Source organism: Sciurus carolinensis, chromosome 3 (genome assembly GCF_902686445.1).
Source record: "Sciurus carolinensis chromosome 3, mSciCar1.2, whole genome shotgun sequence".
NCBI classification, from domain to species: domain Eukaryota; kingdom Metazoa; phylum Chordata; class Mammalia; order Rodentia; family Sciuridae; genus Sciurus; species Sciurus carolinensis.
Genome location: NC_062215.1, coordinates 19,425,154 through 19,451,956, shown reverse-complemented (window position 1 = coordinate 19,451,956; position 26,803 = coordinate 19,425,154). Strand labels below are relative to the sequence as shown.

The 26,803-nt window shown below is 40.5% G+C and overlaps 1 protein-coding gene across 1 annotated transcript in view; it reads left to right on the top strand.

The window, feature by feature from the left end:
* The first annotated feature begins 14,179 nt into the window (after positions 1-14,179).
* Positions 14,180-26,803, top strand: part of Dhx8 (DEAH-box helicase 8) — a 37,054-nt gene continuing 24,430 nt past the window's right edge. Inside the window, exons 1-9 of the mRNA XM_047543562.1 lie at positions 14,180-14,348; positions 19,621-19,706; positions 20,450-20,522; positions 20,931-21,016; positions 22,422-22,531; positions 22,908-23,297; positions 23,856-24,000; positions 24,091-24,294; positions 24,977-25,064. Of these exons, the coding sequence (XP_047399518.1) occupies positions 14,201-14,348; positions 19,621-19,706; positions 20,450-20,522; positions 20,931-21,016; positions 22,422-22,531; positions 22,908-23,297; positions 23,856-24,000; positions 24,091-24,294; positions 24,977-25,064 (1,330 nt within the window). The 5' untranslated portion in view covers positions 14,180-14,200. The remainder of the gene's footprint in view (positions 14,349-19,620; positions 19,707-20,449; positions 20,523-20,930; positions 21,017-22,421; positions 22,532-22,907; positions 23,298-23,855; positions 24,001-24,090; positions 24,295-24,976; positions 25,065-26,803) is intronic.

Sequence of the window (26,803 nt, the reverse complement as noted above, 5' to 3'; positions counted from 1 at the left end):
GTATGCCTGAAGCCATAATGAAACCTGGAATGAGTTTGAATTCTCATTTTGTCCAAAGTCCAAGGGGCTCCTGGTTAGTCTTGGCTGTCCTGGGGGAGTCTGTTCAAAGGATCAAATCATCTCTTCCTGGGGATTATTCTATTTATTTTCTTAGGATTAGGTGGTTAGAATTAACCAGGACCTCAGATTGTCCAATATGGATTTGAGTTAGAGATTCATACCCAACCAATCAACCTACCCAGGTATCCTCGAAGGACACATCAAAGATTGCTGTCTAGGTTTTGAAAATGGAACACCACACCCAAAGTGTCAAGTCAGTGGTCAGTGGTAAGAACTCTCAGACATCTCTCCAGTCAAGCAGACTGGGTTCTCTGATTTTTCTACCGCCTTTTTAATAGACTATTCAGAATTTCCCTTGAGCTTCAAGTGACCCAAATCCTACTGCCTGATATATATTGCTTGCTTTCTCTCTGACTCTTCAGTTCTGCCTCAAATGACCCAGGATGGAGGATGCCCTCTTGACTCATATCATGCTTCCCTGCCCAGGGTCGTTGAGTCGAGTCGAAATCTTTGAACTCATTTCCATTTGTGATGGTGTGTTGAATTTGTATCTTCCTTCTGAAGATCCAGGGGCTACCCAGACTGGATTTTCCCTAGGACACCAGAGAGTAGGGATTCCTAAGGTTGGACTTGCAGGCATAAATAGGACATGTACTGGACAAGAGTCACGGTGGTATCTGCCAATATAAACAGGTTTCCCATGTGAGGAATCCCCTGGTTGTGGGTTGGGCAACAGGCATTAAATTGTCCTCCAGGTAAAAGAAGTATACCATGAAACGCACACTGCAAACATCCACCTCCAGCTCTTCTTCCTTTTCCTGTTAGAGCTTGGTTGCTAGTTGCTCTGGTACTAGAACCCCAATTTAGCTAGGGGCTCTCAAAACACCAGAGAGCAGAACCATCTGTCAGGTGCCAGGGAGTCAGTGACAGATGCCTCTCTGAGTGCAGGAAGTAATTCTGCAACTTCAGCTGGTAGAGATTCCCCAAATGACAGCAATGCCTCTGCCCACATTTACATTTTGATCTAATTTCTGCATGTGATTTCAGAACTGATATTTTTCTGGTGACAAAGAACTAAAGCAATGACAGGCCTGAATCATTGTCATGTGCACGACAGGAAAAAAAAAAAAAAATCACGTTTTCTACTGATTGCCTGAGATTGCCTGATAGTAGAAGGGCAGTGTTTTTACCTCCATGGATTTAAGCAGTGGGATATCCTGCTGTCTCCTTGAATTAGTGTCTCATGCCATTGAGAGTAGCCAAAGGGGATCCAGGTTGCATGTCCAATCCAAAATCATTTGCTAGCTCCTGCTATGATCATTTTTTTTTTCTTGAACATTTTTTGTGCTTGAGTCATAGGTTTCTCGTATAGCTTGCTTGAGAAGCAAGACCTTACTATGCTGGAAGATTTAATAATTTCTAGGGTCAGCAAGCATTTATTTGCAGGGCTGGCAGGCACAAGTGTCTCTCTCATGCAGTGGGGAATTAAGATCCCCGAACTTGCAGTACATGAAGTCATGACAGGGTTAGAAATGCTCACAGTTTGAGATATAGCTTCCTATAGTGTGGCATGGCCCAAGAAAACCCTCCTCTAGCTCTGATTACATGTCACGTTGAATGAGACTTCATGCTCCTGAGCCACACTTGAAATGGTCACTGAGCATTGGTAGCACGTGGAATGAATGAACAAATAGTACTGAGCACCTGTTATGCCTCTGGCACTGTGGTTTCTTTTCACAGTTTTTGTTTCTGTAAAATATAGTTAATAATACAATACCTGCTTTCTGTCCCTGCAGTGTTTTCATGAGACAAAACAAGATAATGTGGGAAGGAGTAAGGCTATAACCATGTATAAGGCTGGTTACCTTTTTCTTTTTTCTTTTCCTTTTTTTTTTTTTTTTTGATTCTGGGGATTGAACCCAGGGGTGCTTAACCACTGAGCCACATCCCCAACCCTTTTTATTTTTATTTTTTTGGTACTGGGGATTAAGCTCAGGGACACTTGATTACTGAGCCGCAACCCCAACCTTTCTTATTTTTTACTTTGAGACAGAGTCTCACTAAATTGCTTGGGGCCTTGCTAAATTACTGAGGCTGGTTTTGAACCTGGAATCCTCCTGCCTCAGCCTCCTGAGCTGTTGGGATTACAGATGTGTGCCACCAAGCCTGGTGCCTTTGCCTTTAATTCAGATTTTCTACATTCTACTCTTTTCCCTTTTCATCCTTCTATATCTGTACAAGTTGGCTGGGTGTGGCTTCATGGGACTGATTATTCACCTTGCCCCCCCATCCAAGGCCAGTGCAGGCACACAGCTGGGAGGGTAGCATTTCCTCCTGATCTCATGCCCCTAGGTGTACACATGTCATCTTGAAATGTACAGCATCAGTGGGAACATCAGCTTCCCACACATTGTAGGAGATTGTGGCTAAAATGTATGTGAGTCACGTGAAGTGGAAGGGCTGGTTTGGGAGCTTTTGCACTTCTCATTCCCACATTATCAAAGACAAGATCTGAGTGACCAGGTGAATTTGGTCACCTGCAGCAAAAAGAGCATGGACCAGAAGTCAGACCATCCCATCTAGGCCTCCTTTCCCTGCCAGTTACTAATCATATAAACTGATCAATGACTTGATCCAGCTTGGGAAAAAAGGGAAATCTAGTGCAAGGATTCCAGGGCCTCTACAATCAGGCATAATTGCTAGGAAGGACTTAAATGCCTCCAGGATAAGCTTTGCTCTGTTCCTTCTTCTTTTTCTATGTTATTCTTTCAGTCAAACTTTCTCCCTAGATAGGGGATCATGACTTTGACAGCTCTCATGTCTCATGGATCATAGCTTTATTATCAGAAAAGGCCTGGCCTCTTCCCTCAATCCCTCAAATTTAAAAAATCCTGGAGTGGAACTCTAATTGGCATAACTTGGATCAGTAGCATGATCCTAGACCAATCAACTGTGGCAAGGTGGAGGCGGGGTCATGTAGTAGAGGCAAGACCTCTGGTGCCACTTCCAGAGATTCCGAAGCACACTGGAGCCTCATGTGCTGGCACTTAGGCAGTTACTTTACCTCCCTGAGCCTGTTTTCTCACATGTAAAATGGGACTAGTAATACGGTCCTACACCACAATGAGGTGGCTAGCTTTCATTTTCCTCTTGCCCTTAGTTTTACTTGGGACTGAAAAATGATGACACAAACTAGATTTTTTTTTTGTTTGTTTTTTTAAGATGGGGTCTCACCATATTGCCCAGTATGGTCTCAAACTCCTGGGATCAAGCGATCCTCCTGCCTCAGCCTCCTGAGTGCTGGGATTATAGGTGGGTGCAACTGTACCTGACTAGAAAACTTTTATTTTGTCAGTAAAAGAGATTTGGTGACATGTAGTATCTATTTTTACACACCAAAAGTGTATAAAGTCTGGAATTCAGTGTCTAATTAAATGCTACTTTTAAAAATGGTAAATGAAAATGTTTGAATATTTTAAAATGAAAACTTATCTGAAGATTATCATGACAGAACTGACAAAAATAGGAGAAAACACCAGGGTAGGTGTACAAAAACATCATTGAAGCTGGATGTGGTGGTGCTCCCTTGTAATCCCAGCTACTTGGGAGGCTGAGGCAGAAGGATCACAGGTTTGAGGTCAGCTTCAGCAACTCAGTGAGGCCCTAAGCAACTTATCGAGACCATTTCAAAATAAAAAATAAAAAAGACAGCAAATGTAGTTCAGTGGTAGAACACCCCTTGGTTTAATCCCCATTATCAAAAAATACCACCACCAACAAAAAACCCATAAGTGAATATGAAATGTTTCTGTTTTATGTAATCCAGGTTTAAAACTGCTAAAGGTAAAGGTACAATGTAAACAATTAAAAAGATTTTTTTTTTTTTTGTGGTGCTGGAGATTGAACCCAAGACCTTGTGCTTCACAAGCAAGCACTCTATGAACTAAGCTATATCCCCAGCCCCAAAAAGAATTTTTTTTTTAATAAATCAAGAATTTTAAGCTTACAATAAACAAATAGATTGAAAGTAAATATTGTTCTACTTGGGAAGCTGAGACAGGAGGATAGTAAGTTTGAAGCCAGCCTTGGCAACTTAGAGAGACCCTGTCGCAAAGTAAAAAATTAAAAAGGGCTGGGGATGTATCTCAGGGGTAAAGCATCCATAGATTTGATCCACAGGACCAGAAAAATTAATTTATTAATTAATAAAAATAAAATAAAGTAGGTATTGGTATATGTGTATTTGTAATACACAAGAGTATATGCAATTAATCTGTCTTTCTTTTATATTTGCAAAAATCCTGGATGGACACCCAAAGAGTATGTTTCCCTGTTTTTTGTTTTTGTTTTTAGTACTGGGGATTGAACCCAGGGGTGCTTTTACCTCTGAGCTACATCCTCAGCCCTTTTTATTTTGAGATAAGGTTTTGCTAAGTTGCTTAGGGCCCCACTAAGTTACTGAGGCTGACTTCGAACTCATGTCCTTCTGTTTCAGTCTCCCAAGTAGCTGGGAATATAGGTGTGGGCAAGTGTGGCCAGTTGCTTTTTTGTGTGTGTGTTTCGGAGGAAGAATGGTCTTATTGTGAGCAGAAGTGATAATAAATTGAGCACTGTCTCCTAAGTAGTCAAGAGGATGGTTTCTTGATCAAAAACCCAGCTGACTTTTACAAATAGCTATGAATGACTAATCAAGGCCATGACAATTGGGGGCAATACAGGTCTTAGAAAGTGTTGGAGGATATAGTTTAAGGTTTAAACTAACCCTGCTCAAATTTCCTTCTGAAAAGCAACCCAAATTGAGGCCCATCATTTGAGGTCTGACCAAATGGCCCCGCTGCTTGTCTCCCTATCTCCCTGTATCTTCCTGTGGTTTCTTCCTACTTTCCAGGGTTGTAGTAAAAATGGCTGAAAGTATCTAGTCACAGCCTACAAAGATACTCAGTAAATACTGATTCACTTTCTTTTCCCCATGTCTCAAGAACTTTTCAAAAAATTTCATGAGGAACAGGGTGCAGTGGTATTTAACTGTAGCTCCAGGTACCTGGGAGGCAAGAGGATTGCTTGAGCATAGGAGGTCAAGACCAGCCTGGGCAACATAGCAAGACTCCCATTCTCACGCCTGACTAAAAAAAAAAAAACAAAAATAAATAAATAAATAAATAAATAAATAAATAAATTATAAGCACACAAACAAGATTGGTTATAGACATTACATTTTAGAAACAGGTACATGGCTCAAACACTGAGTGTGGTGCCCTCTGATTTATTTAAAATTCGCCTAGAGAGATCCTACCATGATTCTCAATTTTTGCCTGAGAAAATTCAATTTGAAATCTATCTCAGTATTTTCTTTTTGTCTTTTTTCTCTTTAGCCCTGGGGATTGAACCCAGAGGCAGTTAACCATTGAGTCACATCTTTGGCCCTTTTTATTTTTTTAATTTTGAAACACAGTCTCATTAAATTGCCAAGGCTGGGCTTGAACTTGTGATCCTCCTGCCTCAGCCTCCCAAGTCACTGGATTACAGGCGCCTGCCACCATGCTCAGCTATTTTAGTATTTCTAAATGCATACCTATAAGGAATTCAGCAGATCAGAGTATACGAAGAACCACATCTAGTCCCCCACTCGGCACACACACAATATATATATATATATTGTGTGTGTATGTATAAATAATATTATATATATATACACACATATGTATATACATATATATTATTTACCTTGTATTATGCAGACACATGGATATAATTATAGTGTTTAGTATGCCACAGGCTCAAAATAGTGGAACAGTTATGTAAATTATAGTTTAGAATTTCTCAAATCACTACTTTTTTCCTAAGAAGTCCATGTCCTTATGACATTGTCAGCACAATCAAAAAGAAAAAAATAGGGTTTATATTATGTGAATGTGCAGTCTCAATCACATTGCAGAACATCTGTAACTAGCCAAGGGGCTTTGGGTCAACCACTTGGTATTTTCAGTTTGAAAAACATTCGTGTGCCTAACACGTGTGGAGTTTTGAAATGGAATCTGGGAGATGATTCAGACATGCCTTTAAAGAGAAGGGCCTGTTGGATAGACTTTCAAATAGAAGTAAGAACAGAATCTGTAATGTTCTAGAAGCATAGGGCATATATAGGAGTTGGGACTAGCAAATGGTCTGACTTGACTGAAGTGATAAGACATGAAGAGTGTGCAGGGAGCTAAGGTGTTGAGGAGTTATTAACTGGATATAGGGGTCAGAAGGGAGGGAGGTGTTATAGATATGGACCCTAAGTAACTTTTTAAGCAGTATTAGGGAAAATAGCAGGAAGAGTGAGTATGGAAAGAATAATGACTTTAATTTTAAATATATTGAACTGGGCTATGGATGTAGTTCAGTGGTAGCATGCTTGTCTAGCATGCACAATGCCCTGTGTTCAGTCCCTAGCATCACCAACAATCCTAGTTGGTTAGGTGAACATTCATGTTGGAAGAGTTGCAGAGGCTGAAGTTAATGAACTTGAGGGGCTGGGGTTGTGGGTCAGGGGTAGAGTACTTCCCTAGCAGGTACGAGGCACTGGGTTTGATTCTCAGCACTGCATACAAATAAATAAATAAATATTCATCAACAACTAATAAAAATATTTTTAAAAAGATAATAAACTTGAGAGTTGCTTAAAGTGGTAGCTGAACCACTGATTAGGATGTAGTTTCCACTGCTAAAATAGTGATACCCAAATAATTGTGGTTCAAACCATGTAGAAGTGTTTTTCTTTCTCACAGAATTCAGGGGTAAGCAGCCAAAGGATAGCATAGTACTCTGGAAGGTCAGAGATGCAGGCATTGTCTTTTTGCCCTATCAAATCCAGGGTCAGGTCACATGGACCAAGATGACTCAACACTACCAAATCTGTTCTTCCAGCCTGTGGTTGCCCACAACAAACACTCGGTTTCTAGTCTCCTTTGCAGATAAGTGGCCAATGAGAGGTGAGCAAAAGACACGTGAGTATCCTACAAACTGAGTATCCTACAAACGTGGTTTTTTTTTTTTTTTTTTTTTTTTTTTTGGGTGCTGGGGATTGAACCCAGGGCCTTGTGCTTGCAAGGCAAGCACTCTACCGACTGAGCTATATCCCCAGCCCCCCAAACGTGTTTTTTATTCAAAAATTTTTTTAGTTGTAGATGGGCACAATCCCTTTATTTTATTTACTTATTTTTATGTGGTGCTGAGGATCGAACCCAGTGCCTCATATGTGCTAGGCAAGCGCTCTACCACTGAGCCACAACCCCAGCCCATACTTTGATATCAATATATTCTCAAATACTGTCACAGAGCATAGCATTATGAAAGGAGTCTTCTGAGGGAAGGACTTCAGGGTGCCACAGACAGGTAAAGGAGGATGAGAACTGAGGCATGGGAGCAGGGGTCCTCAACCAGGGGCGATTTTGCACTCCCCAACCTGGTCCCAAGGGAACATTTGGCTCTCTGGAGATACTTCTGGTTGTCACAACTGGGGTTTGTGTGTGCTACAGGCTTGTAGCAAGTAGAGGCCAGGGATGCTGCGGAACAGTTTATAATGCATAGGAAAACCCCCAGTCACAAAGAATGATCCTGACCCCAAGTGTCAGTAGTGCTGAGGTTGAGAAACCCTGCATTAGAAGATGAGGACAGTGGTTCCCAAACTTTGTTGCACAAGCGGATCACCTGGGGAGTGTTTAGAAATCCTGATACCCAAGTCAGACCCAGGCCAATAAATCTCATGGTGAGATTCAGGCATCAGTATTTTCAAATAACCCCAGGTGATTCCAAAATGCAGCAAGGTTCAAGAACGGGTAAATTCTAAGAGGAGTTTCAATGATTACTGGCACATGGTGGGTTCTCAATAAACATCTGAGAAATGAGCAAATATGTAAGTGATAACATCATGGGGGTAGAAGCAAAGGGTCAGGGGTTAAGGGGGTAGATTGGAAGTAGGGGTAGAGGGGGAGTTTTGCTGATAGATTATTAGAACTCTGGCTATACTGGGAAACAGGAGGGGTAGTAGGCTGACAGAGAAAAGATTTTCTGTTTTTTGGTTGTAGGAAGAGGGTAAGGAATAAGGAAAGAGAAAAGGGGCAAGGATATGAGACATAATAGGAGACATCAGTAGAGGGTTTGAGATAAAAGAACTAATGGAGGCATGAAATTGAGAAGAGACATGTTCTTAGAGACAGAAGAACTCAGGTGAAGATATAGACTAATTCTGAGAGAGGTAAGTGGAGCCTCATCTTTTTCTTTTTCTTTTTTTCCCTTTTCTTTTCTTGGTACTGAGGATTGAACCCAGTGGTCACTTTACCACTGAGTAACATCTGTATCCCTTTTTAAATTTTGAGACAAGATCTGGCTAAATTGCCTAGGTTGATCTTGAATTTGCGATCCTCCTGCCTCAGCCTCCGGAGCCACTGGGCTAACAGGCATGTTCATCTTGAATGGCCTCCATCTTCCCTGTAAGTAGGATGTGAGGGATCTTCTGAAAATAAATGTGGTGGGGGCGCATTATGAACTTGAGGAATGTGGAGACGTCTTGGGTCACACTGTTTGAAAAGCCATTATTAAGAAGAGCCCAGAGCTGGGTACAATGGCACATGCTTGTAATCCCAGCTACTGGGAAGGGTGAGGCAGGAGAATCACAAGTTTGAGGCCACTCTTGGTAATTTACAGGGTCTCAAAATAAAATAAAAAGGGCTGGGGATGTAGCTGAGTGGTAGAGCGTCTCTGGCTTCAATCCCTAGTACTGGGTGGGTGGGCGGGGGAGAATTTTTTAAAGTTTGAGATAGTGAATCTATACTAGGTGAAGTCAGAGTGACCTTGTTCCTTTTACCCGCAATGTGGAAGGGACAAAATTAGTCAAAAGGAGCCATTTGGGGCTGGTAAAGCAGGAACAGTAGAAAACCAGTGGAGAGGGCTGGGATTGGGGCTGTGTTAGAGAACTAGGGCATAGCATGTGCAAAGCCCCTGAATTCAATGTTCAGCACCAAAATGAAATTAAAAAAAAAAAAAAAGGAAGGAAGAATTCTTTGGCATTTGTGATCAAATTCCAAGATGACTGAACATGAGATCTAGGTCAGGAAGAAATATGAGTGAAATTAAAATAGTGCTGAAGGATTGGAGAAAAGGTGGTAGTGAAGATTCAGAGATGTCTGAAAAATTAAAAGGAGGTTCAATGGTAGAGAAAAAGATGAATTTGGGTCCAGAGAGAACTTCATTGATTAAGATCTGGGAGTAGAATAATTTCAAGTAATGATAGAATTAATGTGCAGGTTTGATTATATTATCTCTTAAAGTTCTTTTTTTTAAAAAAAAGTCTATGAGAAATGCGAGGGGTTGAATTCTGCATTTACATCCTAATTTCTTTTCTTTTTTTTTCTTTTAATATTTTTTCAGTTGTGGATAGACATTTATTTTATTTATTTATATGTGGTGCTGAGAATTGAACCCAGTACCTTACACATGCTAGGCAAGCGCTCTATCACTGAGCACAACCCAGCCCTACATCCTAATTTCTGAGATGAGAGTATGACCCTAATCAATCTTTTTAAAAAATATATCTAAATAATTATACGTGACAGACACATTTTGATATATTTTACCCAAATGGAGCACAACTTTTCATTCCTCTGACTATACATGGTACAGAGTCACACCAGTAGTGTAATTATATATGTATATGGGATAATAATGTCCATCTCATTCCATCGTCCTTTTTTACATGTGAAGTTCCATGTTGTCTGTGTCCATGGGGACGGACTATCTGGGGGGATTTCTGCATGAGCTCAGTGGTGAGGATGATCAAACAGTATTGGGCCTCAATGTCTTTCAAAAATTTTTATATAAATTCAACTGACACTAAAATTTAAGAGTGGAAGTTAGGAATGATGAGAGTCTTTCTGGGTCACATAATGATGAGAGTCTTTCTGGGTCACATAAAAGTAAATATTTGACAAAGAAGGAAAAAATATCTGACTCACACATGCTCATGCAGTAGAGGCTAATCTCACTTTTCCCTTTCCCTGCCTTAGGCCAATTTGCAATTAAAAAAAAAAAAAGTAAAATGGTGATATCCTAGAACAAATTACTTTGTTTGAAAGGCTTAAACAACAGGTTGGTGTTTATGGGAGGGCTCAGACTCACACACCATTGTGAGGCTAACAGGATGCTTGTCAGGGGTTTGTGATCATTATTTGTGATTCAGGCAGTGGAACCTGGGCCCCTGAACTCTTTTTCTGCTGTGTTCTGAGAGCAAGAGTTTGGCCTCCTAATTGCCCCATATGGTGGTTTTATTTGGTGGCTCAACTGGGTGGAGTGAACTTTGGGAAGAGACGCATTCATTTTTAGTTACCTCACCAGATTGATAATTTTCACTCTGGCGGCATAAATCACCATAATTACTGTAATCCGCAAACAGAAAGGCAGTTATTCTGGCATGAGGGTAGCAGCTATTGCTATTGCTACCACCAAAGCTGTTCTACCTGGGGCTCAGGGCTTGGGGAGTGTCTAGCCGGCCCCGAAAACACTCTGGAACTTGGAATGGAGGGCTTGCTGGGCAACTATTTTCCTTTACCTTGGAGAAGTAGCTTCTTCTGAACTAGCAGCAAGGATGGGCAGTTTAAGACAGAACTTTGGGGCTCAAGTGTATCTCAGTGGTAGAGTTTGTGCTTAGCATGTGTGAGAACTTTGGTTCAATTCCCAGCACCAAAGAGGAAAAGAATAAAAATTAAAAAATAAAAAAGGCCCTTGGCCCTGGACAGCTGTTTACATGCTGGCACAGAAACAGAAGTCAACAGAACTTCAGTCCTCTTTTCTTTCTGTTTTAGTCAGCTTTTTTGCTGCTGTGACTTAATGACCCACCCAGCACAATTGTAGAGGAGAAAAGGATTATTTAAGGACTCATGGTTTTCAGAGGTCTTAGTCCACAAAGAGGGCTCCATTCCTCGGGCTCAAGGTGAGGCAGAACATCATGGTGGAAGAATGTGGCAGAGGGAAGCAGCTTACATCATCAGGAAGGAGAGAGAGAGAGAGAGAGAGAGAGAGAGAGAGAGAGAGAGAGAGGAGAGAAAGGAGAGAAAGAGAGAGAGAGAGAGAGAGAGAGAGAGAGAGAGAGAGAGAGAGAGAGAGAGAGAGAACCTTTCTGTATTGTCTCACATGTGAGCTTTTGGGGGAACACCTCACGTCCAAACCATAACACTTTCCCCTCTTCCCATGAACTCAATCCTTAGTGTGGTTTGGTTTTTGCATGCTCCTGAGGAAAGCTTTGAAAGTTCCAAAGAATTATCTCAAATGAAAACTAGAAGCTACAAAATACCCATTCCCCAGAAGTGGAGGCTATATATCAGAGAGGAAAAAAGAAAGTTCAGTGTAACTTGCCACTTTGACATCTATACTTGTAACACTCATTTAAAAAAAAAAAAAGAAAAGAAAAAAGAAACCTAAATGAAGTCTAAGAAATGCCAACTAGATCTTGAATCAGGGTCACTTAAAAGATGAAAATGGGGCTGGGGAAATAGCTCAGTTGGTAGAGTGAAGGCCCTGGGTTCGATCCCCAGCACCGCAAAAAAAAAAAAAAAAAAAAAAAAAAAAAAAAAAAAATGCATGACTGAAGATGGAGATTAGTGGTAGAGTGCTTGCCTAGCAGGTGGGAGGCCCTCAGTTTGATCCCCAGCACTGAAGGAAAAGAAGAAAAAAGAGAGAAATCTTGTAAATATGTGAAAATTCTTTACCATTCCTACATAAGATGAGGAGGCCCATAACACACTTTGTTGCAAAGTTCACATCATAATGGTGCTTGAGTGTCTGTTTTTGTTTTCATTTTTGTTTTGGTTTTGCATTATTTTATTTTTGGAGTACTGGGGATTGAACCCAGAGGAGCTTTACCACTGAGCTACATCCCCAAACCTTTTTATTTCTTTATTTTTAACAGGGTCTCCCTGTAAGTTACTTAGAGCCTCATTAAGTTGCCGAGACTGACTTTGAACTTGCCATCCTTCAGCCTCAGTATCCCAAACCTCTAGGATTACAGGTATGTGTCTGACTTTGCCAGGCTTAAAAAAGACAGTTTAAAAGTGAGAGAGAATGAGGACACCTGATTGTAACAAAAGCAAAAAAGCCTGCTGAGAAGGGAATGTTTTTTATCTAATGCTTTGAAAGCTTGGTGGATTTAAAGCATCCTTATTACTGATGGCAGGTTGATGTCCTGAGAGTGAATTTTAGGTTGGGAATGTTTTGCGCAACATTGAGGCTGTGCTTGACCACTGGAAGATAAGACAGACAAATATTGGATTGCAACAGGATAAATTGCCCAGTAAGATGGCCTGTTCCTGCCTGCCCCTGCCTCCTCCTAGCCTTGCTGCCCTCAGATGACAGGAAACAGACCTACTTTGTTTTTTGTCTTCCAGTCACCTGCCCTCATGTTTCATTAGCAGAGAGATTTGAATTATAAACACAGTTCTGCCATGAGCTTCCTTGGCTGAGTGTAATATTTAGAGTATTCTCGTTCTTTTTTGGTGTTTCCCACTATCTTTCAGACTTCTTATGAGCCTTTCCTTTCCAGGACCTAATACAGTGTCTAGGCACAAAGTAGATGTTCAATACAAAAAAATTTATTTTGTACTGGGGATTGAACCAGGGTTGCTCAACCACTGAGCTACATCCCCAGCCATTTTTATGTTGAAACAGGGTCTTGCTAAATTGCCAAGGGTAGTCTCAAACTTGACTTATGATCCTCCTGCTTCCCCCAAGTAGCTTGGGATTACCACATGCTCCATCAATAAAAATTTGATACATGGATTCAAAATTGGAGAGGAATTTTGGAGGGGGGTCAAAGAGTGAAAAATGAGGGGCTGTTCACTTTCTTTGAAGTCTTTTTCCAACAACCAAGGGCCTCAGATGCAAGGCTCTGGTCATTCTCAGAAGTGTCTTGAGGATAGTTCCTAGGCTTTCATTTGTGTTTGGGATATTTTTTCTCAAGTTTCTCTGCATTAGTGACAATAACTTAGAATAACTTAGTCACACACTTAGAAACATTTTTTTTTTTCTTGGTGTAACGTAGCCAAAGCAAAAAAGTAGAAGGGGCTGGTTTTCTTCCCTAATAGGTGGACTGTTCAACTTTGAAATGCTCCCATCTTCCTATTTGTCACACAGAAAATACTCACCCCACCTTAGGGCTGCCAGAGGGAAAAAGAAAACTGAAGTTGCGAGACCTAAGTGTATGACAACAGGTTCACAGCACAGCTTATATTTTGGGGAACAAGTTCTGAGGGGACTGAGTTTATTGACAACTAGAAAGCTGAGGGTTAAGTTTCACAAGAAAGGAGGGAGGTGGTTCTGTGGGGTCTCAGACTCCGGGAAGGATATGTGTTGACAGACCAGTTTCAATTGGACCCTTGTCTTTGTCCTGGGATACAATGGTAATTGCTATGTGTAGTAGTCGCCTACTGTGTGTCAGGCTCCTTAGATAGTCATCTTATTTAGCCTTCACCTAAACCCAGTTAGAGCAACACTATCCCAGTTTGCACATGAGAAAACTAAGGCCCCAGACAGTTACTTTGGTCAAGGCCACCCAGCTGGATAGTTCCACTCTCCTCATCTGTAAAATGAGAGGAGCTAGTAACAGAACCAGAATCCATTGTCTACAGGTTTGGATTGTTTGAAATCGAACATCAAGATACGCGAAGCGGCGAAGACCTGGAATATTCTGATCCGCCGACAAGTGAACTTGGTTTTTCCAGACTTTGGGGTTCCTTTTTTAAGGTTTCTAAGGCGCAGGCGCAGGAGGTTAGCGCTCGCCTTCCGGCGTCCCTTGCGCAGTCCACGATCGCCCTCTGCTGACGTAGTGCGGCAACGTGTTGAGAGTGAACGTTTCCGGGCCAGAGGGTGGGATTTATCTTGCCTATAGAGGGCGCCCTTCGGTGCTCGGAGTAACCTACTCTTGGAGTTCCTTCCGTAAGAACTTCCTGTGTCATCTCTATGATCCATCTAGTTCCGACTGGCTAAGTTCCTAGTTTTCGATTTACGGTAAACAAGAGACCTGCTCCAACCCGGAAGTGAAAGCTGGAGCCTGACCTGAGTGGCTTCCAGCGCCAGCCGACCGGAAGGAGGCAGAAAGGAAGCTGAAGCCATGGCTGTGGCTGTGGCCACGGCAGGAATCTTTGCCGGCCCGGAGCCAGGCCCGGCGGAAGAACTCGCCAAACTCGAGTATCTGTCTTTGGTGTCGAAAGTTTGCACAGAGTTGGACAACCACTTGGGGATCAACGACAAGGATCTAGGTAGGTAAGCTCGAGGAGGTCCCAGTGGCCTTAGAGTTGAGGTTAAGGAAGGCAGAAGGAGAAAGGTGATTGATGGGCCGGCTGTGTTTGTTCGTGTGAATCTGTCATAGATTTGGAGCCAGAAATTCTGCGGCGGTGGCCTCTGCTTGAGAGCTCCCCCCGGTCGACCTATTAGAAATCATTTTTCAAAGCTGTCAGTGAAGCTTGGGGTGGCCATCTCTTCTTGACACTACCGCCCCAAGTTGTTGAACAACAACAGGAGCTGTAGCCACGATGCTGATAATTAAGGGTGACATTTGCCGGGTGCTCACTGTGTGTCAGATATTATGGTCAGCTCTTTCTTTACTTATCCTATTTGATCTTCACGTCACTTTTTTTTTTGTGGTTGGGGTACCCGGGATTGAACCCAAAGGCTCTTAACCACTGAGTCACATCCGCAGCACTTTTTATTTTTCATTTTGTTTCTCAGGGCCTCTAAATTTCTGAGGCTAGCTTTGGGTATACTCCTGCCTCAACCTTCCGAGCCTCTGGTTCTCGCAACTCTTCTCAGTAGTATCTATTCTTTGAGGTCTGTGCTTGACGATGTCTCAAATACCAGTCATTAGACGTTTTGGTTCAAATTACATCCAAACTGAGAAATTAGAAAAGGCAACCGACCTACAGCTAGGCAGGTGAAGTACTTAGGAGGTGAAAAGGGATGGGTGGAAATCAAGAGTATAAGTGAGGGAATTGCTTTTGGTAGGTACAAGGATGCTTAAGCCATTGTAACAGAATATGACCGTAGATATTATAAGTTTAGAGATTGATATTAGGAAGGTTAGAGAGAGAGTGCCAACTGACTATATGTTTTTTTCAAAATGAAAATGTAGTGAAGTTATCAAATGGAGGAATGGTGGGAAGGGGCATGTGATAAGAGGGTTTGAGATACATTGGGGTGTGTGTGTGTGTGTGTGTGTGTGTGTGTGTGTGTATGTCTGAGGCCCTGGGTTTTATCAAGAAAGTGTGGGGAGTCATGGACTCAGATTTGTGCCCTTGGGTAAGACACTTAGTTTCTCTGAAGCCATTTTTCTCAATTGTGAAGTGGGATGATAATATCTTCTTCATAGGGTTACTATATTGCACCTTGGAAGATGTCCTGAAGCCAGTATGTTTTAGTTTATTTTTCTCTTGCTTTTCAGTTAAGATATGCCTATCTTGTACAAATCAAGAATCCCTAACCCCAAAACCTGAAATCAGACACTTTTTGAGTATTAGCACAATGTTGGCAGTGTGAATATTTTGCTGCTTACTTTGGGATCCCTTGAGTATAGTGTGCTAGGCACTAAGTGGCTTAATTTTCCCTCCTCCTTTCTCTAAAGAATGTGACTGAAATCAGATTGCCTGGGTTCCTGTCCCTGTTCCATCAATTATTATTAGGAAAGATAGTGTCTCAAACACTATAAAATAGGACAATAATAGCACCCACTAGTGAGGGTTGTTGTGAGGATCTTGGGGATAACCCATGTAAAACCCTTAGTGTAGTGCTTTGCAGATAGTAATGTTCAAAAAGGATTAACCATTGACATTGTTGTTATTAAGTTTGTGTGTATTGAGGGTACTGGGAATTGAATCCAGGGGCTCACACATGCTAGGCAAATGCTCTACTACTGAGCTGCGCCCCCAACTCTTTTCTATTTTTGAGACAGAATCTCACACTAAGATGCACAGGCTGACCTCAAATTTCTCCCTCAGCCTGCCAAGTAGTGGGGATTATATGCATGTGCCATCCTATGCTTTTAACTTGTTTTTATGCATAAGCATTATGAATAATGCTTAGTATCATCACAGTGATAAAGGCAAATTCCAGCATAGAAATGGTGTGGTAATATCAGTCATCCAGCTCTTCCATGTTGTTTATTTGTTTGTTTTAGGGTTAGCATCCAAGTGAAATTATTAATTATTTCTTATAGACTCACAGTATGAGGTTTATTATCTCAGTCTATGGTAAATGTGCTTTTTATCTTTTTTTTTAATTTATTTTTATTGTAAACAAATGGGATACATGTTTCTGTTTGTACATGGAGTAACAGCATACCATTTGAATATTCATACGTTTACATAGAGTAATGATGTTTGATTCATTCCATTATTTTTTTCCTTCCCCCCACCCCCTCACCCCTCTTTTCCCTCTATACAGTCTCTCCTTCCTCCATTCTTGCCCCCCTCCCACCCCCTATCACATGTCATCATCCACTTATCAGTGAGATCATTCATCTTTTGGATTTTTGAGATTGGCTTATCTCACTTAACATGATATTCTCCAATTTCATCCATTTGCCTGCAAATGCCATAGTTTTATTATTCTTTATTGCTGAGTAATATTCCATTGTTTATATATACCACAGTTTCTTTATCCATTCATCCATTGAAGGGCATCTAGGTTGGTTCCACACTCTGGCTATTGTGAATTGAGCAGCTATGAACATTGATGTGGCTGTATCTCTGCAGTATGCTGATTTTAAGTCGTTTAGGTATAGGCCGAGGAGTGGAATAGCTGGGTCAAATGGTAGGTTCATTCCAAGTTTTCTAAGGAATCTCCACACTGCTTTCCAGAGTGGCTGCACTGATTTGCAGCCCCACCAGCAATGTATGAGTGTACCTTTTTCCCATCCTCTCCAACACCTATTGTTGCTTGTATTCTTGATTATCACTATTCTAATTGGGGTGAGATGGAATCTTAGTGTAGTTTTGATTTGCATTTCTCTTATTATTAAGGATGGTGAACATTTTTTCATATGTTTGTTGATTGCTTGTAGATCTTCTTCTGTGAAGTGTCTGTTCATATCCTTAGCCCATTTGTCGATTGGATTATTTGTATTCTTGGTGTAGAGTTTTTTGAGTTCTTTATATATTTTGGAAATTAGTGCTCTACCTGAAGTATGAGTGGCAAAGATATTCTCCCACTCTGTAGGCTCTCTCTTCACATTGCTGATAGTTTCCTTTGCTGAGAGAAAGCTATTTAATTTGAATCTATCCCAGTTATTGATTCTTGCTTTTATTTCTTGTGCTATGGGAGTCCTGTTAAGGAAGTCTGATCCTAAGCCAACAAGGTGAAGATTTGGACCTACTTTTTCTTCTATAAGATGCAGGGTCTCTGGTCTTGCAGGGTGAGAGATAGGGGTTTAGTTTCATTCTGTTGCATATGTATTTCCAGTTTTCCCAGCACCATTTGTTGAAGAGGCTATCTTTTCTCCATTGCATATTTTTGACCCCTTTGTCTAGTATTAGAAAATTGTATTTATTTGGGTTTGTGTCTGTGTCCTCTATTCTGTACCATTGATCTACCTGTCTATTTTGGTGCCAATACCATGCTGTTTTTGTTACTATTGCTTTGTAGTATAGTTGAAGTTCTGGTATTGCGATACCCCCTGTTTCATTCTTCCTGCTAAGGATTGCTGTAGCTATTCTGGGTTTCTTATTCTTCCAGATGAATTTCATGGATTGCTTGCTCTATTTCTGTAAGGTATGTCATTGGGATTTTAATTGGAATTGCATTGAATCTGTATAGCACTTTTGGTAGTATGGCCATTTTGACAATGTTAATTCTGCCTATCCAAGAACATGGGAGATCTTTCCATCTTCTAAGGTCTTCCTTAATTTATTTCTTCAGTGTTTTGTAGTTTTCATTGTAGAGATCTTTTACCTCTTTGGTTAGATTGATGCCCAAGTGTTTTATTTTATTTTTTTGAGGCTATTGCAAATGGAGTTGTTTTCCTCATTTCCCTTTCAACTGTTTCGTTGCTTGTGTATAAAAATGCTTTAGATTTATGCGTGTTGATTTTATAGCCTGCTATTTTGCTGAATTCATTGATGAGGTCTAGAAGTTTTCTGGAGGAGGTTTTTGGATCCTCTAAATATATAATCATGTCATCCGCAAATGATATTGTTTAGATATTTTTTTAGTTGTCGATGGACCTTTATTTTATTTATTTATATGTGGTGCTGAGAATTGAACCCAGTGCCTCACACATGCTAGGCAAGTGCTCTAGCACTGAGCCACAACCCCAGCCCAATGTGCATCTTTTCTGAAAGTCTCTTTATTAATAAATTGCTCTAATATTAGAAGTGTTTTTATTTTTTCCGTACTGGGGATTGAACCCAGGGGTGCTTAACACTGAGCTACATCCCTAGCCCTTTTTACTTTTTTTTTTTTTTTTTTTTTGTGGTGCTGGAAATCAAACCCATGGTCTTGTGCTTGCAAGGCAAGCACTTTACTGACTGAGCTATCTCCCCAGCCCCCCTTTTTACTTTTTATTTTGAGATAAGAACTCACTAAAATGCTGAGGGCCTGCCTTGCAGAGTGAGGCTGGCTTTGAACTTGCTGTCCTGCCTCAGCCTCTGGAGTCACTGGGGTTACAGACTTGTGCCACTATACCTGGCTAATTTAAAAAGTTCTAAAAATTAAGCAGGTTTGGGGAGAAATTTGGGGGGGCAATTAAGTCTTTCATCAACTTGGAGATTATACCACCCAGTACCTGCCTAACTTTTACATATAGTTCGGGTCGGACCTTCCAGAAACAATAGAAAGCATTCTACTGTGTGTGTGTCTATGTATCTGTGTATATATGCATGGACTCATGCTTTTGTACATTGTCACTTTTAAAGTCTATTTGGCAGTGTGCATAGCTGATAGTTTTGTTTTGTTTTTGTGGTACTGGGGATTGAATTTAGGAGCACTCTACCACTGACCTATATTACCAACCCCCCTCCCCTTTTTTTTGAGACAAGATCTCACTAAGTTGTAGAGACTGGCCTTGAATTCTTGAGCCTCCTGTCTCAGCCTCCTGAGTTGCTGGATTATAGGCATGCACCACTGCACCATGCCATAGCTGATAATTTTGTGAGAAGAGGGTATAACAATCTAGGCAAATAGGTCTTCCTAGTTTAAATCCACTGAAGGACTTGAATGAGCCATTTTTAGTAATGTTTTCTTTTCATTTATAAAAATTGACTAGAACATACATGGATAATATCAACCATCTAAATTTTCTTTCTTTACCTTCAGTAGATGATGGTCTTTGACTTTTATGACTGTTGGAAAACCTGATTCGTTTTTTCGCCATTCTTTCTTTTTTTTTTTTTTTTTTTTGGTGCTGGGGATCGAACCCAGGGCCTTGTGCTTGCAACGCAAGCACTCTACCGACTGAGCTATCTCCCCAGCCCCTTTTTTCGCCATTCTTGAAACTCATTTCTTGCTCAAGTTTCCATTCTTACTTTCTTTTTTCATTTGCAGCTGAATTCGTGATCAGTCTTGCTGAGAAAAATACCACTTTTGATACTTTTAAGACTTCGTTGGTCAAAAATGGTGCAGAATTCACAGTATGTATATTTGAAGACTTTTTTGTTTTAATGTCATTATTGAATTTAATTTTGGGGAGGCTTTAATGTAGGATTTGGATGTAGGAGGGAGGCAGTGTGTACGTACCTATTAAGCAAACCACTTAATGTGCAGTGTTTTCATTCCATGAAGCAGTAGTGAAGGAGCTGGATTTCCTGTGACTCCTTTATAGAAAATTGCCATTAAGATTTTCATTACGTATTTGTGGATGTTTACATTCTTGTTCTGTGAATCAGGAAGTCTGAAACAAGAATCTAGGTTTTAGAGGTGATTCTAAAGAATGGGAAATAAAATGGTTGAAGGGAACTAAATAACTTTTCCCCTAAGGATTTTCAAACATCAGCATTCTTTAAAGCTACTAGCTTCATGCTGTACCAGGTTGTGCTTCATTTGTTCCAGTTAGCTAAATTCAAGTGCATATCTATCCCTTCCCCCCTCTCCTACACCTTCCCCTTCCTTTTCTTTCCTTCCCTCCTTTGATCCTTCCTTCCTCCCATTCTTTCCTGGGGATTGAACCCAGGGATGCTGCACTACTGACCTATATCCTCAGTTCTGTTGATTTTTTATTTTGATACAGGGTTTCACTAAGTTGAGGGTCTTGAACTTCTGTTCTTCTTGACTCAACCCCCTGAGTAGATGAGCCATACCAGATCTCTTACTTTTCTAAGTATATTTAATCACTGATTCAGGGTTTGACAATTTTTGTTTTTGTTTCTTTTCAAAGGATTCTCTTATTAGTAACCTTCTGCGTCTCATACAAACCATGCGACCTCCAGCAAAGCCTTCTACTAGCAAAGGTGAGCAGAGCTTCCAACTGAACTTAGCCTCCAGAATGGTTTAGATTGTGAGCACCTTCTAAATTGTTTTTATTTTTTTGTGTATAGCTGCTGAGCAAGTAAATGTTCTAATAAGAATCTTTCAAATGACTTAAGACAAAATTAAAATTACAAGACATAATCAAATCAGTACTGATTGATGCACCCCTCCTTTCTACATGCCCAAAGTTTGTTAAGGGTTTTCAAGTTGATGTGTTTAGAAAAATAAATTATATCTATAGTAACTAACTTTATGGTTATATGTAGCAAAGTTCTATGTTCCTTTTCAGATTGATTCAAATTTAATATTGAATTAATTTTGTAATCCATTAATAGCATTAAATATATATTTTTTTCTTTTTAACTCTTTCTTCTTTTTAATGAATTAAGATCCAGTTGTTAAACCAAAAACCGAAAAAGAAAAGCTGAAGGAACTCTTCCCAGTTCTTTGCCAGCCAGACAACCCTTCCGTTCGGGTACTTATAACATTTTGAAAATGTCTACTATCAGTGTCTTCTGCTCCTTTTCTTTGTCTCACTAGTAATTTTAATAATTTTTTTTAGTAATTTTAATAATTCTTTTTGCCTTTGTTGTTCTATGTTTGTCAAAATGAAATCACTCCCCGAACATGTGCTATGTATAGAATAGTGTTAAAGGGTTCAGAGGATGATATTTAAAGAAAGTGAGCTTAGGAATTGTGGGAAGCAGTGATTAGGAATATAAAGTACATATGAAATAACAAGGTTCTGATGTGTGAAATTAGATTTTTGCTCCATTACTTGTTAGAAGAGCTCTTTTTTTTTTCTTTAGGTGATTTGGTTTTAAAATTTCATTTTAGCCAAGTATTTTTGAGTACTTACTCTATGCCAAGCACTGTTCTAAGTACAATGAAGAGAACAGATAAGAGTTTCTACCTTTTGCAGATTATACCCTAGTGTTGGGTGAAGAGCTAGAAATAAACATATAAGTAATCTGTGGGGAAGAGACAGATAACAAACAAATAAGCATAGTTGTCCCACAAAAGAGATAGATAAATAAATGTGTAGTATTTGCATATAGCTTACATCCTTCCATTTATTTTATGGTTTATTTTTTGTTTTTGTTTTTGTTTTGAATCCAGGGGTGTTTTTACCACTGAACTACATCCCCAATCCATTTAATGTTTTTAAATTTTGAGACAGCCTCACTAAGTTGCTGAGGCTGTACTCAAATTGTGATTCTCCTGCCTTAGCCTCCTGAGTCTATGGGATTACAGGCATGTGTCACTAAGCCTGGCCTTCTATATACTTTAAATCTTTTCTCTATTACCTAATATAATGTAAATGCTACGTAAATTGTTACTACTTTTTTGTGTGTGTGCTGGCATTTGAACCCAGGAGTTCTCTACCATATCCCCAATGGCCCCCCCCTTTTTTTCTTTTTTTGAGACAGTTATGGAAAATAATAAAGTGGGAGGAAGTAGGGGAGTGCTTTGGGAAAGTTGCTTTTTATAAATTTTAATATCTGAGTTCTACTCATGGGAGAGATGATTAATATATAATTGCCTTCACCAGGATTGTATTAAGAACAAGGGGAGGGGCTGGGGATATAACTCAGTTGGTAGAGTGCTTGCCTTGCAAGCACAAGGCCCTGGGTTCAATCCCCAGCACTGCAAAAAAAAGAACAAGTGGGATTTGGTTCATGTAGAAATGACTCTCACGAATCTTTGTCCATTCCTCCTTGTTGTCTCCATTTGCATTAGAAATCTGTGTCTCTTCTGCTTCCTTCATATAAGTTGTTAGTGATGTGGGTCAGATTTCTAGATATAGCTGAAAAACATACTGATTCTTGAATAGTTTGTTTTCCCTGTCATCCTAACTTTGCTTGCCTTTGCCCCTGCAGACCATGCTGGATGAGGATGATGTAAAAGTCGCTGTGGATGTCTTGAAAGAACTGGAAGCTTTAATGCCCAGTGCAGCAGGCCAGGAGAAGCAAAGAGACACTGAGCACCGGTTTGTCCTTTGTGTCCTGTTCTTTGGAAGTTTAGAATACTATGATAGTTGTATTTTGTGGAATGGTCAAGCAAAATTAAGACAAATTTACAGAATCTGACCTGGTCATGTATCATAGTCTTGGATATCTTTTCATTGCTCACTACCAACTATATTTGTGCATTAAATGCTAAGATGTTCAGAAGATAGAAATCGGGGTGAAAGACTAAATGTTTGTGGCATGATTCATTATTGGCCTGCAGGGATGTCATAGTCATTGAAACTCTTATCTCTTAGTAAGTGTTTACCATGTGTGGGTACTGTATTGGGTGCTTAGGGAGGCAAAGATGAAATTGGGCTGATTTCTTTTTCAAACAGGTACTTGTTGATTTATTAGGGACAGGACAAAAAAGAAGAAGCGGAGTCGAAGCCGAGACCGAGACCGAGACCGAGACCGAGACCGTGATCGTGATCGGGACAGAGAACGAGATAGAGAGCGAGACAGAGACAGAGACCATAAACGGAGACACCGATCCCGTTCTCGATCACATTCCAGGACCCGGGAGAGAAATAAAGGGAAGTCTAGATATCGGTCCAGGAGTAGAAGTCTGAGTCCCCCCAAAGACAGGAAGGACCGTGACAAGTATGGGGAGAGAAATCTGGACAGGTGGCGGGATAAACACGTGGACCGCCCTCCTCCTGAAGAACCTGCCATTGGGGACATATACAATGGCAAAGTTACCAGCATCATGCAGTTTGGATGCTTTGTGCAACTGGAGGGACTAAGGTAATGTTGGTGTTCTTTTAGAATGATGACAGAATGTCTTTTATTACTGGCATTTTTACATTCTAAAAAGTTATGATCAATGGTACGTTAAAAAATCAGCATTCAAGATTCTTAGAAATTAACTTTTCTGTTTGTTTTGTGGTGCTGGGGATTGAAGCCAGAACCTCATGAATCTTAGGCAGGTACTCTACCACTGAGCTATATCCCCAGCCCTTTTTATTTTTTTATTTTGAGACAGGGTTTCACTGAATGCTTAGGGCCTCACTAAGTTGCTGAGGCTGGCCTTGATCTCTTCTCCTGTCTCAGCCTCCTGAGCCACTGGGATTATAGGTGTGTCCCACTGTATTCAGGAGATCTGTCTTTTTCTTGTTAGGACAGATGAGACCTCTTTCTTCCCCATTATCCAGTGTCTTCTTTGGAAGGGTAGTTATACCACCTTCTTAGTACTTACTTCATGAGCTTAAGACCATTTTGTTTGTTCATCTCCAGTAAAAGTTGGAATTGCTTGGGGAAAAGGTATTTTAAGGCATGCTTCAGATGAGTCTGACTCTCTCTTAGGAAGCGGTGGGAAGGCCTGGTGCACATCTCTGAACTCCGGCGGGAAGGCCGTGTGGCCAATGTGGCTGATGTGGTGAGCAAAGGCCAGAGGGTTAAGGTCAAAGTGCTGTCCTTCACCGGGACCAAGACCAGCCTGAGCATGAAGGTAGGTGAGATGTCCAGCCTATTTCTACATTTGATGACTAAGGGAGGGTGAGACAGCAAGTGAACTATCTGCCTTGTTTCTCTGCCCTAGGATGTAGATCAAGAGACTGGAGAAGATCTAAACCCAAATCGACGACGAAATTTGGTTGGAGAGACCAATGAGGAGACCTCAATGCGGAATCCAGATAGACCGACTCACCTCTCCCTTGTTAGTGCCCCTGAAGTAGAGGATGACTCACTGGAGCGCAAGCGCCTCACTCGCATCTCTGATCCAGAGAAGTGGGAGATCAAACAGGTTGGTACCATGAACTTTCATGGCCACAGTCATATAGAGTGGTGGTTAGTAGTGGGGGCCCTGGAGTGTGGTGGCCTGGGGTGACTTCTGGCCACTTACTAGTTTGTGTGTGAGCCTGAGTCAAGTTATTGTGTCTCTTTGTGACTTAGTGCCCTCATTTGTAAAACAGGCCTAATGATGGTGGTGTGGGGATTAAACAAATGAATAGAGTTGAAACTCTTAGGTTAGTGGCTGGCATATGGTAATTACTTTTTAAGTCTTTGTTATTGTTTCCATCATTCTTCAGGAAACATTAGAACTATGATATGTCAACCTCTGTTAGGGCTACCAAGACAAATATTTCATGGTTCCTACCCTTGAGAAACTCAAAGTCTGGTAGAGGAGACAGCTAAACAAGTAATTGTGAAGGGTTACATGTCATATAATAAGATGTATAAAGAGTACTGTGGAAATAAGGGAAGGAATAGGGAACTCTTCCTTGGAATGACACCTTGGAGCTCATTCTTTTCAGCACCATGTCCTAGCGCTCCCCAGGGATGGGATATGTGACATTAGAGGCTCTGACATCGTGGGTCAGAGGAGGAAAAAACCTTGGTTTCCTGCATAAAACCTCTGTAATTAATTCCTGGAAAAGAGTTTTGATTCTTACAGATTATAAATGCTGCCTTTGTCCTTTGGCTAGATGATTGCTGCCAATGTCCTTTCCAAAGAAGAGTTTCCAGACTTTGATGAAGAGACTGGCATTCTCCCTAAGGTGGATGATGAAGAAGGTAACTAGCACTTGGATTGAGCAGGATATTAGATTGGGAGGAGAGAATTTGCAGGTGGAGTCATTGGACTAGACTGTCCGTAGTTTAACCCAGTGGCTGTAAGTCATTTGTTCCTTGGTTCTCACTACTCATCTTTTGATAGAAGCAAGGTCATTCAGTTGTCAGGTGTTCATGTTTTTGCGCTGGGGATGTAGCTTAGTGGTGAAGCACTTGCCTTGCATGCCTGAGGGAATTCAATCCCTAGCACTACAAAAAAAAAAAAAAGTATCTATTTATTATACTTGTTGCTTCTAATAAGTTTTCAGGATTATAAAAAGTTATATTTTGGGGAATAAATTTGATCTCATAGTCTTAGTAATTATTCTGAAAACCCTGAATCTACCTAGATTATTCTGAGTAACAACTATTAATTCAACCTATTAGTAATTTTTTAAAATTATGAAATAAATCCTATAATGGAGCATATTAAATTAGTATAACAATAATAGTTGAGCACTTTTGTACCCGCTACCCAGCTAAGAAGTAGAACTTTACCTGCATCTTTGAAGCCCTTACATGCTCTCCTCTGATTAAATCTTCCTCTTTCCTCCTAGTTGGGTAACCACCATCCTAAATTTATTTTATTTTTTTGTGGTCTGGGGATTGAACCCAGGGCCTTGTGCTTGCAAGGCCAGCACTCTACCAACTGAGCTATTTTCCCACCCCCACCATCCTAAATTTTGGGTTAGTCATTCACTTACTTTTCTTTACTGTTGTATCATCTAAATGTCTATCCCTAAATGTTGTTTAGTCTGTTTTTAAACTTAATTCATTTTGTGCTTTTTTGTTGTTTGTTTTTGTTTTCTGGGGTTTTTTTTTTTGCAATGCCGAGGTTTAAAACCAGGGCCTTGTGTGCTTGTGTATACTAGGCATGCACTCTACCACCGAGCTTCATACACCCCTTGGTTCCTTTTTTTTTTTTTCTTTTTCTTTCTTTGGCTAACTCTCACACTTCAATAATATTTATCCTTATTTCTATTTATATTGTATTTCATGTTTTCATTGCTGTAGAGTGTTTATAAATTTACTATAATTTATCCATTTTCCTTTTTCTTTTTTTTTTAACTGGGGATTGAGCCCAGAGGCACTTTATAACTGAGCTATACCCCCTACCACTTTTAATACGATTTAAGAATAGCAAACCAGTATATTTGTGTAGGCTTAGCTTTGTGTTGTTTTTTCTTATTTTATTTTTTTTTGTTTTGTTTTTTTTATGTGGTACTGGGGATTGAACCCAGGATGCTCTACTGTTGAACTACATCCCCATCCCTTTGTATTTTTTTCTTTTGCGGCAGAGTCTTGTTAAATTCCTGAGGCTGGCCTCAAACCTGTGATCCTTCTGCCCAGTCACCAGAATTACAGGCGTGGCCACCACAACCAATATGGCCTAGCTTCCTTTTTGTTTAGAGGCGGGTACCAGGGTTTGAAGTCAGGGGCACCCAACCACCGAGCCACATCCCCTGCCCTAATTTGTATTTTATTTAGAGACGGGTCTCACTGAGGTGCTTAGTTCCTCACTTTTGCTGAGGCTGGCTTTTTTTTTTTTTTTTTTTTTTTTTTGCATGTATGTATTTTATTTTATTTAAAAAAATATTTTTTCATACATGTATATAGGGTAATAATGTTGGTCTCATTGCACCGTCCTTCCCATCCCCACCTCCCCAGCCCTCCCCTCACTCCCTTCTGCATAATCCAAAACA